General features: G+C 44.6%; 1 protein-coding gene across 3 annotated transcripts in view; it reads left to right on the top strand.

The window, feature by feature from the left end:
• Positions 1-11,104, top strand: part of PLAAT5 (phospholipase A and acyltransferase 5) — a 29,133-nt gene extending 18,029 nt beyond the window's left edge. The window contains exons 4-6 of one of the 3 annotated variants that reach the window (XM_017516935.2): positions 4,064-4,172; positions 6,163-6,425; positions 8,943-11,104. In XM_017516935.2, coding sequence (XP_017372424.1) covers positions 4,064-4,172; positions 6,163-6,425; positions 8,943-9,035 — 465 coding nt within the window. In that variant the 3' untranslated portion in view covers positions 9,036-11,104. The remainder of the gene's footprint in view (positions 1-4,063; positions 4,173-6,162; positions 6,426-8,942) is intronic. The other 2 variants (XM_017516934.2, XM_017516933.2) reach the window with 2 other exon arrangements.
• Positions 11,105-11,827: the final 723 nt, after the last annotated feature.

Below are 11,827 nucleotides of genomic sequence, written 5' to 3' on the forward strand. Positions count from 1 at the left end.
CCCGGCCTATTAATAGTTTTAAAAACAGTTTTGTTTAAAAAATTAAGTTCACCTGTAATCTTAAGGCAGAATTTTAAAATATACTGCATTTTATTACATAAAAATACAATTGGTAAGATGATTTACTACTAAAATTATAAATGTTTTCCTTTCACTATCATGTAGAAGAATATTACTCTGAACACCTACCTCTTGCTTCACTCAAAGTTATAGGTCAACCACAAAGAGCTTCTCCACTTAGATTTTCATTGTGTACCTTTTTGTTTTGTTTTGTTTTTGAGACGGAGACTCACACTACCACCCAGGCTGGAGTGCAATGGTGCAATCTTGGCTCACTGCAACCTCTGCCTGCTTAGTTCAAGCAATTCTCCTGCCTCAGCCTCCTGAGTAGCTGGGACTACAGGCATGCACCACCATGCCTGCCTAATTTTTTTGTATTTTTAGTAGAGATAGGGTTTCACCATTACATTTCAATGCCTGTACTTTTCCATGGAAAAGGTCATAAATAATGCCCACCTAATAGAAAAGAATCCCTTATAGATCTGATGCAACAATAATGGATCACATGCTTTCACATAAACAATAGGAATGAAGGAAGAGCATGAAGTAACTTGAGAGTTAAATTACATTTGCTTTCAAAAAACTATAATTTTTTCAAGGAAAAACCAATACTTTGTAATAATAACTCTTCAAAAAAGTCTTGCATTTCTTTTAAAGTTATATACAAATAAATTATCTGACAGTTTTCGCTTTGAATTATTTTCTGTACTCAACACTCTGATTTAGTGTAATATACGAAGTGTCAGTACCTTAGTTCTTACTGTGAATCCCCTCATGTTTATTAGACAATGTTTGATTGAATATTTTTTCACACTTGCTGCATCTGCAAATGTGAGTTCTTTTAGTATGAACTCTCTGGTGTTGTCCAAGTTGGAGTTTTTTTTTTTTTAGATGGAGTCTCACTCAGTCACCCAGGCTGGAGTGCAGTGGCACGATCTCGGCTCACTGCAACATCCACCTCCTGGGTTCAAGCGATTCTCCTGCCTCAGCCTCCCAGTAGCTGGGATTACAGGTGCCTGCCACCACATCTGGCCAATTTTTTTGAATTTTTAGTAGAGATGGGGTTTCACCATGTTGGCCAGGCTGCTCTAGAACAACTGATCTCAAAATGATTTGCCTGCCGTGGCTTTCCAAAGTGCTGGAATTACATGCATGAGCCACTGTGCCTGGCCCAAGCTGGAGTTTTTAAACAAATGTGTTTCCACATTCATTACATTTGTAGGGTTTCTTTCCAACATAAATTCTCTGATGTTCAACAAGGTTTGAGCAGCTGCTTTGGTGTTTTCCTCTAGTATAAAATGTGTGCAATAAGGTTTGTAATACAAGTAATGACACTACAATCTCCTTTATAGTTGCAATGTTTTTCTTCAGAATAAATACTCTTATTCACTTTAAAGGCTTATATTTTCTGAAAGTTTTTTTTTTTTTTACAGTGATTAGATTTATAATGCTTTAAGTATGAACTCTGATTTTGAGTAAGATTTGAGCAGATAGCAATGGCTTTTCCACATTCTTTATATTTGTACAATTTTTCTAAAGTACAAATGCTTTCCTATGCAATGAAGTGTGAACATTAAGTAAATGTTTTGCCACATTATTTATAAGTATAGGGGTTTTCTCTAGTATGAATGATCTTACATACAGTAAGGTGTGACAACCATTTAAAGGCTTTGCCACATTCTTCACTTCTCTAGGGTTTCTCACCACTATAATTTCTTTTATCTTTAGAATCTTCAGAAAAGTATGAGGTGTGGTTAAAAGCTTTTTCACATTTTTCAATTTTGTAGGGTTTCTTCAGTATGAATTATCTTATGTTTGAGGACCTTTTAAATGCTTTGGCATATTCAAGCATAGGTTTCTCTCCAGTATGAATCTCTTATAAGGGTTGAAGACTGGTTAAAAGCTTTACCTCATTCTTTGCATTGGTAGGATTTTTCTCCAGTCTGAATTATCTTATGTTTAGTGAGGCTTGAGATGCACTTAAAAGCCTTTGTCACATCCTTCACATTTGTAGGGTTTCTCTCTAGTATGAATTCTTATGTTCATTAAGGTTTGAGGATCAGTTAAAGGCCTTGCCACATTCTTTGCAGTTGTAGGGTTTCTCTCTAGTATGAATTCTCTCATGTTTAATAAGAGTTGACTAGTGGTTAAAGGCTTTGCCGCATTCTTCACACTTGTAGGGTTTCTCTCCAGTATGAACTAACTTATGTGTAAGAAGGGTTAACAACTGGTTGAAGGTTTTGCCACATTCTTCACATTGGTAGGGATTCTCTCCAGTGTGAATTATGTTAATAAGGGCTGAGGACAGGTTAAAGGCTTTGCTACATTTTTCACATCTGTAAGAATTCTGTCTCCTATGACTTCTCTGACGTTGAGTTAGGTGTGAAAGCATGTGAAATAATTTGCCACATTGTTTGTTTGAGATGGAGTCTTGCTCTGTTGCCCAGGCTGGAGCGCAATGGTGCAATCTCGGCTCACTGCAACCTCTGCCTTCTGGGTTCAAGCGATTCTCCTGCCTCAGCCTCCCAAGAAGCTGGAACTACAGGTGTGCGCCACCGAGCCTGGCTGAATTTTTTGTATTTTTAGTAAAGAATTGGGTTTCACCATGCTGGTCATGCTGCTCTCAAACTCGTGACATCAGGTGATCCACCCACCTAGGCTTCCCAAAGTTCTAGGATTATAGGCGCGAGCCACCACACCTGGCCCATTTGCCACATTCTTTACATTTGATAGATTTTTCTCCAGTATGTCATGTCTTACGTGTATTTGAATTTGAAAATGTACTAAAGACTTTCACACATGAATTACATTAAAATACTTTGCTCTGAGTAGTTGACAAGTTAATGACATTAAGTCCATTATGACCTCCTTTGCGTACTTTATACTCACCCCTCACACTTTTACAGTCTTTCCTTAATGGTAAATTCTCATGTTCACATTTTCTGTATCTTTTTAATATCATTTTTGGGAATGAATCTTTTATACCCTGTTCTGGCCAAAGATCCTGGGTGGAATGAGAGCACGTAACAGGGTGTTTCACTACCATCTTGTGCCTCTTCATATTCCAGGGCTCTTTTCTTTGCTCCAGATAGGTGATCAGGTCTGGCTTAGAGACAGCAATACCATTTCTAGGCTTCCAGGGGGTCCTGGCATCTTAGCTATGGATTCCCAGAAACCTGCAGGTCACAGGGCCACGGAAGCTGGGCGTCTAGGAGAAGAGAACACAGCAGTGAAGGTGAGACCTGGAGCTCTGGCCAAATAGTTTTTAAAAAGATGGATGCTCATCATATTTACAGCTCTGCGCCTACCTTTCATTTATATTCTCCTTCTCTCTCTGTCACACACACACACACACACACACACACACTCACAGATGTGCACACAGACATGCACATACAAATGTGGACACACATTTGTGGCTGTTAGCAACTGGTGGTGTGGGTGTGCAGAGCATGGGGGTATCCTCTGGGCTTCAGGTGGGCCATGTGGGGGACTTGCTGAGGGAATCAGGCTGCCAGCAGGGGCAGGGGTTCTTGAGGATCCTGGGTCTGAGGCAGAACTCTACTAGATGTCCACACACCCACACTGCTGACCACCATCCTGTCCTCCCTCACCGGAAACTTCAGGAGAGTCCCTTTCTCTTGCAACGTCCTTCCGGCACCCTCTACTGAGAAGGTTTAACATCTTATTTGTTTTGGGGAAGAAATGCTTACAGTTTAGTCATTTATCACAGGGTATATATTGGAGGGTACATTCAGAGCCGAGAGGCAGCACACTAATAACCGGCACAGGTATCCTTGATGGCCTCAGTAATGTGACTGGTGGTAGGAGAGAGGGGGAGTGCTTCGGTCCTCGGTGTGAAGAGGTGTTTCTTTAGCTTGGGTTTCTGCGAAGTGATGAACCACACTGAGGGGATCTTTAGGCTGAGCTGTACCTGATACTAAAACAAGGTGTCTGGAGTTCCTCCGGCATGTGCCATTGATCTTTTACCTTTCCATTGTAGGGAAAACCAAGACCCAGACCTGGAGACCTGATTGAGATTTTTCGAATTGGCTATGAGCACTGGGCCATCTACGTAGAAGATGACTGCGTGGTCCATCTGGCTCCCCCGAGTAAGAGTGAATACTCTATTGAAATACTGATATTGAAGTTAGCCAAGTAAATGGAAGCACAGTTAATTACTGGGCTCCTCAGTCATTGCCATTCTTTAGCAATGGGACCCCTTGAAGCATGACTGGACCTTTGTTTACTGCGTGATACAGTTTGGTCTCTGTTCTCCAAAACCCACTGAGTGTCCAGCCCGAAGAGTGACACAAGTGTGAAGAGTGTGGCCCAAGTTCCCTGACCTCCTAGAGGGGCCTTTGTTTAAAAACACACATTTTAGAACTTGAGCCCCGTTTTGTATTGACAGCAGTTAAGCATCCATCCTCATCTTTCTGAGGATTCCCCAAGGAGAACACAGACGCTTACCTGTTCTGATTGCCATTTGTTTTCTATAGTCCTTGAACCCTGCCTGTGGCTTCTTGATCACCTTTGGCACCTTCGTCCTCACCTTGTCTCCCTGCTGTTCCACACGCTCCGTGCTGTCTCACTCTAAATGTAGATACAGCCCTCTTCTCATTTCTCACAGCTGTCTTAACATATGGCTGAGATCAAATTTGTGTTAGTGAAATCTTAGTGGAGATTGGATGGGGTGGAGGTGATGATAGTAGAGGAAGATGACAGCAGAATGAGGAACAACTTAAAATTGGGTATCTAGAACCACTGGTCACAATGGTTGTCTCGGGAGATGGGGCCTGGTGAGGCTTGGGGGGTTGGCAGAGGAAGGGGTAGGGGGACCCTGTTGAATACCCATGAATGCCCTTTGAATGCTATCTCCCATGTAGGCATTGCCAGTTCAAAGCTGAATTACAGAAGGGCAAAGGCCCCAAAGGCCTTTGGCCCCAACTTGTTCTCAGCTGTCACCCCTGTGTTCTGTCCCCTTCCTTTGGCCCAGTCTCTCACCACGCTGGAGGTCCTCAGGGAAGAGAGTCCCTTCTCATCGCTTCTCTTCTCTGCCCCCTCTACTCGTACCCTTCCCAATTCTTGTCTCAGAACCTACTCAGAGAACATAGGAATCCATTGCTTCTTTCCAGACCAAGTCCAGGAGTTTCCCTGTTGTACAACCGCAGAGATACTTATCAGTTACGTCTTCCCCCGCCCCTATGTGGCTCTCTCTGAAAAGGAATTCTGCCATTTCTGCTCCTGAATGCTGAATTATTTACTGCCAGGTTTTATGAAACCAGCAGATTTTCTTCAAATTTGTAAGAAAAGATCATGGAACATTTCTTGTCCTTGGACAACTTGTAAAGGGGAGGGTGTACACATCTGCATATCCACGTGGTTGTAGCAGAAAAACAGTGCTGGCTTTAAATGACCGCCCACCTGACCTTGGGCAGGTTTCTGATCCTCTTTGAGTCTGTGTCTCCTCTAAGGGCTGAATATGATAATGAAGCAGCTTTCGAACATTTCTCAAAGCTGTGGAATCCTGTTTTTAAACATACCCTTGATGAGAATCCCCGTATTTGAGTGGAGGCAGCAGTCAAGTGGCTGTAGGTGGAAGCTGGGGGGAGTAGGTGCCATTCAGAGCCCTACTTGACTCCGTTCCCCTGTGCTCCTGTGGCAGCCCCAGAGGGAGCGTGTCGTGGAAACACCGTAATCGTGTACGTGATCACCCTTTACCCAGGAGCTGACACTTACATAGAGGGTACTCTTTACATGTTTGTGAAGATTACTGAACTCTGCTTAGGAAGCAAGACTCAAATCCTAGGACTTAGGCAGGTGCGTGCAACACAGTTTGGGGCCACACGGTAAGGTTCTCCAAGAGTTTAATGAGAGAGACTCCCATGGAGGTTGAGGGCAGGAAGCACAGCACAGGGCAAAGGGCTTCGGAGGAAAGTTGATTCTCTGCAGTTCTTTGGCTCCAGCTCCCCCTCTCCTGCCACCCTTTTATTGATGGTGCCAACGAGACCCCAGGGGAAGCAGCTTCCTCAGAGCCTTAGACTGTGCTCTGCTCTGCTCGGATACTCCTTGAACTTCCCAGTTTTTGTCTTTGGTCTCCAGGTGAGGAGTTCGAGGTGGGCAGCATTACTTCCATCTTTAGCAATCGGGCCGTGGTGAAGTACAGTCGTCTGGAGGATGTGCTGCATGGCTGCTCCTGGAAGGTCAATAACAAGCTCGATGGGACGTACCTGCCCCTGCCGGTGGACGAGATCATGCAGCGTACAAAAAAGATGGTCAACAAGATCGTGCAGTACAGCCTGATCGAAGGGAACTGCGAGCACTTTGTCAACGGCCTCAGATACGGCGTACCCCGGAGCCAGCAGGTGTGATCCCATTTGCTCTGATGATGGCTTCTTCCGGAGCTTTCTGGGGGTTTGTTATTTCATTAGTGATCAGAATGGTAATCAGTGCCTTCATCATGTTATTCGTTATACTAGTAAGGCTTTCTATTTCTGCAGGACTTTATGGTTCAGGAGGTATTTTCACCTTTATTAACCCAGGGAGGAGTAGAAAAGGCACTGGGCTAATAGTAAGACCACTGGTTGGAGCCCCAGCTCAACTGTTAACTAGAGAAGTCTCCTTGGTCAATTCACTGTATTTCTGAAAGCTTTTCTTTCTTTCTGTTTTTTTCTCTTTCTTTGAAGACAGGGTCTCACTCCGTCACCTAGGCTGAAGTGTAGTGGCATAATCAGCAGCCACAACCTCCTGGGCTCAAGCAATCCTCCTGCCTCAGCCTCCCGAATAGCTGGGACTTCGGGCATGCATCACCACACCCAACTGATTTAAAAATATTTTTGTAGAGAGATGGTTTTGCTATGTTGCCCAGGCTGATCTTGAACTCCTGGGCTCAAGTGATCCTCCCATTTCAGCCTCCAAAAGTGCTGGGATTTCAGGTGTGAGCCACTGTGCCTGGCCAAAGACCATTTCTTCCTTAACAAAGCAGGGATAAGCAGAAGCAGATACTATGTTGCCAAAGATTTGAACAGGTACCCTGTGGGCTATACCTTGGATACACACCCACACACACATTTTTTGTTTTAATTACTTGCCAGTATTTAAAAATATAGAAATTTTATGTAGAAAGCTGTAGCTTCTCAGCTTTTCTTTATCTCTCTCTCTCTCTCTCTCTCTCTCTCTCTCTCTCTCTTTTTGAGACAGAGTCTTGCTCTGTCATCCAGGCTGGAGTACAGTGGCGTGATCTTGGCTTGCTGCAAACTCCCCCTCCTGGGTTCAAGCGATTCTCCTGCCTCAGTCTCCCAAGTAGCTGGGATGACAAGTGTGTGCCATCACACCTGGCTAATTTTTGTATTTTTTAGTAGAGATGGGGTTTCGCCATGTTGGCCAGGCTGGTCTTGAACGCCTGACCTCAGGTGATCCATCCGCCTCGGCCTCCCAAAGTGCTAGATTACAGGTGTGTGCCACCACACCCGGTCCTCAGCTTCTCTTTGACTGACAATTGATGAGGCCACTGGGCCATCGTTCTTACCCGCTGACACTGTAGGGACATGCTGTGGCTTTGCAGGGCATACGGGCCAAGCAGGCGTGTCACCCACCTGCCTCACTCCCATCTCCTCCCTGGCCTGTACTGCATTTGGCTCTGTCACTTCCTGCCACATAGAGCAGTAATAAATTACATGTGGTACAGGGCATGTGGAAGAACTTTGAATCCTGAATATTCGTACACATTTGGGCTGTTCACGTTAATGGGTGATCCTTACTAAAACCCCATGAGATGAGCAGGGAAAGTATTTATTACCCCCTTTAAAGAGATGAAAAACATTAAGGATTAAAAGAGGAACATAATTGTTCTATTTTTTTCCCTACGTTTCTTCTGTTGTCTAAGCAGAGTGGGCTCACATTCCAGTGTTGGCCTCTGCTGTTGCCAGCCCAGCCTCTGTGGGCATGAGCAGCCTCCCTGCTGTGTCCTTCACTTCTGCACCTTCCTCCTCTGTGGTCTGCGTCCTCTCCAGCCTGCAGTCCATTCTTTTTTTTTTTTTCTTTTTGTGACAGTCTCACTCTGTCACCCAGGCTGGAGTGCAGTGGCGCCATCTCAGCTCACTGCTGCAACCTCCGCCTCCTGGGTTCAGGCGATTTTCCTGCCTTAGCCTCCGGAATAGCTGGGACTACATGTGCATGTCACCATGCTTGGCTAATTTTTTTTTTGTATTTTTAGTAGAGATGGGGTTTCACCGTGTTGGCCATGCTGGTCTCAAACTCCTGACCTCGTGATTCGCCTGCCTCGGCCTCCCAAAGTGCTGGGATTACAGGTGTGAGCCACCACGCCTGGCCTGCACTCTATTCTTGTGAGGCTTTGCTCTAGTGTCAGGGGCTCAGTGGGCCCTGATGTGAGAAATCTCCCACCCCAATGAGCATTTGTACATGAAAACCCCAAGGACTGAGGGCATTACAAGAAGCCCTCTGAAGAAGCCTGGGTCCAGGACTCATGAGGCCCAAGAACCTAAGAGCTAAGTTTGGACAGGAATTCACTGTATGGCTCTGTCCAAGTGAGTTCTGCTCCCTGGCTCTGGGATCCCCTGTTTGTGGAATGAGGGCCTCAGTGGCTATGGCACTGTGAGATCCTTTGCCTCTGAGCCCCACACGGGAGGCAGACGCTGGGCCAAATGGCACACAGGGAGGAAGAGGTTGTCTGTCTCCAACAATCCTGGCTTTTCTTGGTCTCTTGTCACTCTAGGAGTTTTGAAAATGTAGGATAGCCCGGACTGTTCTTCTCATAGGAATAGACTCCAGGCAGTCTGGTTGCTGAATGGTGGGGAGGAGGTGGGGGAGGGTGCCAGCCTAGGATTGGTGCTGATTGTCCTGTGAACTGACGCACTTTGCAGGTAGAGCACGCCCTGATGGAAGGAGCGAAGGCTGCGGGAGCAGTTATCTCAGCTGTGGTGGGCAGCATAAAGCCCAAACCAATAACTGCCTGAAGGCGATGAAAATTCCGGCTAGAGCAAGAGCTACCGACACAAGCAAAAAGAACGTGCCTCCTTGCCTTGCCTGCTCTCAATGGCTCCGATTATGAAAATTGTGAACTTCTGGAAGAATCCAGAATGTATCCAATTACCCAGAAATACATCCAATATATAAGATCATAGACCTGCAGACTCTCGGGATGGGAAGGACCTGGTATCTGTGTATCTCTTATGCGCCAGGTACTGCACTAGGCATTTCGTATATGGATCTAATTTTACTCTTTTTGTAGGAAGGGGCCTTGGTTGTTTCTTAGGCTGACCTTGGTCTCTGATGCTTGAATGCCATCAGAAACATCCCAGAAACCTCTGCTTGAATGTTTCCAGTAACGAAGAAGTCTTTTTCCAGAAGTTCTTTTTATTAAACTAAAATGCCTCTAGTTTCTTTCTATTTATCATAATCCTGCCCTTTTCGACCCACAGTGTAGCTCAGGGGACGAGGGCCTTAGGAAAAACTGTGATTCGCTATTCAGGGCCCACTGTACCTTAATCCAGGAACACATATCCCAGGAAATACTTTCTTTTTAAAATCACACATCAACTTTGTTCCTTATTGTTTAAAAATCTTCTATCAAAAGTATCATTGATAAGACAATTTAGCTTGCTTTTCTACCTCATCATTACCCTAAAATGTGAAGTTTCTAGTCTCACTGATTTTAGGTGAATATTTAAAATAATTTGATAAGTTTAACCAGTTGAACTCTACTGTGTGAGTGAGGGAGAGAAAGGAATTATTTTTTTGTTTTGAAGGATGGAAGATCTGAAATTATGGCTGGGGACTGTAGTGACAACTGGGAGCTGAAGCCACCCAAAAAAGCTAGAGAAGGGTTCTGTTATGCCTCCAGAAATACCTAGAAAATATGAAGAATGTGGAAGAGAGCAAGATGGAACCCTCAAAGTGTTTCAGATAAGGTCCATTGGGATTTCCCATGAGCTTTTCTCCTACTTGGAGAAAATAGACCCTCACTGAAACTCTTCAATTTTTTTACCCTCCATCCTTTTGTCAGCAATCTAAACGTGACAGCCTCCTGTCTCCTAACACTGCAGTCTGGGCATCTGATTTGTCTTCCCTCTGCACTTATTTCTGTGAATCATGACCAGAATGAAGCTGATATCCCTAGTTCTTCTTCCCCATTTCCTCTCACACTCCTTTGCCTGAAAATCAGTTGAGTTCCCAATATCTCTTCCTTCAGTTTCTATTCATTATGCGGTCTAGGTTGAGCCTTCCTTTGAAGCAGAACCTTAGTACCAGGAATTCATATTTTATAAAGTGTATTTATTCCTTGTAGCTGCAAACCAACCCATCCATGTTTTAGTGAATGGTTTAATCTGAAGATGACATTGAACTCATGGACCATATTAATCTTTTATTAAACAAACTGGATGTTGTTTGATTAACAAAAAACTCCTTCACACCTATGAGTGTTTAGTAACTTCTGCACAAAGCACTCATCCATCTCTTGCTTATGTTTGGGACAGAAAGACCCTTCTCTGGCTTTTTACTGGTTTGAACCCAATGGGACAGAGACCGTCTAGAAAGTTTCAGGGCTCATCTTCACTTGTTTGTCCAACAGATATTTTTGAGTGTCTCCCAAGCGTCAAACCCTGGCTACTCCCACCTTTGCCTGAGCCCGTGAGCAGTAGTCCTGGGGCTGGCTGTGAGGAGTTCTGAGTTGGATGGGAATACGCAAGGCACAATGGACATGGGGCAAAGGCCACTTGCTGGACAATAGTTCCTTCTGCTTCCAAGCTGTCCATCAGGCTGAGAGCTCTGGAATGCATACCCCACGTTTTGAAGAGGAGGAGGGGAGAGTTTCTTAAATTGTGTGTGTTTCTCTTTTAACCTGTAGTAGTTTCTGCATTTTAATGTAGAAACTGAAATCTCTTCTTTGAGTGGGACCACTCAGGTGAGCCTTGTTAGTCTTGTTGATATAGTAAAGCACATGCCCACTCTTGATGGGGTGGGGAGGAGAAAGTTCTAAGGGAAAGTAGTCTGAATGCAAATGTTTCTGAGATTACTTCAACACTAGTCACCTGTTTGTGTGCATATCTTTCACTTTTTGGGAATGGGTGGGTGAGTGGGGCAGTGGTGGTATTGTTCACTTGGGCATGACACATGGAGAGTTGGAGAACTTGAAAGTGCTGCGGTCCTCAATGGTAGGGAGGCCTGGCAACAGTGACACATGAGCTATCAGGGGCTGCACACAATACAGTTACTTTGCTTAATGATAGAAAGGATGAGTTCAGGAAATAAACACCTCTGCAGAGATTTTTACAGCCATAAAGGAATCTGGTTTTGCTAGCTAGGAGTGGAGAACATGTCATCCAGAGATGCCAACTGAAAAAAGGGGAAAGGACCCCACCATGGGGGAAGCAGAGCAGAAGAAGGAGGGGGAAAACCAGAAGGGAGGGTTGGGTGATACCAGGAGTAGAAAGAAGCTGCTCTCTAGTTTGCAGTTTTAAGTTATGTCTTATATTCCCCTTTTGTTATCTTCAAGCTTTGTGACTAGCTGTTCTTGGGACTAGCTGTTCTTGGGGAATAAAAGGAGCATGGTTTGTGGTACACAAAAGCTTGCAGCTATGGAAAGAAGAGGCTCAGGACTAAGGTGATCCATAGGAAACAAGCAGACCAGACAGGCACCACGTTGGTTGAAAATTAAGCTACCTTCGGTGCCTTCTGGAATACTTTGGGAAAGAATTGGATTTCCTGCAGTCATGGCTGAGAGCTCTGGAATGCATGGAGCTTTGTC

Source organism: Cebus imitator, unplaced genomic scaffold, assembly GCF_001604975.1.
Source record: "Cebus imitator isolate Cc_AM_T3 unplaced genomic scaffold, Cebus_imitator-1.0 Scaffold609, whole genome shotgun sequence".
NCBI classification, from domain to species: Eukaryota; Metazoa; Chordata; class Mammalia; order Primates; family Cebidae; genus Cebus; species Cebus imitator.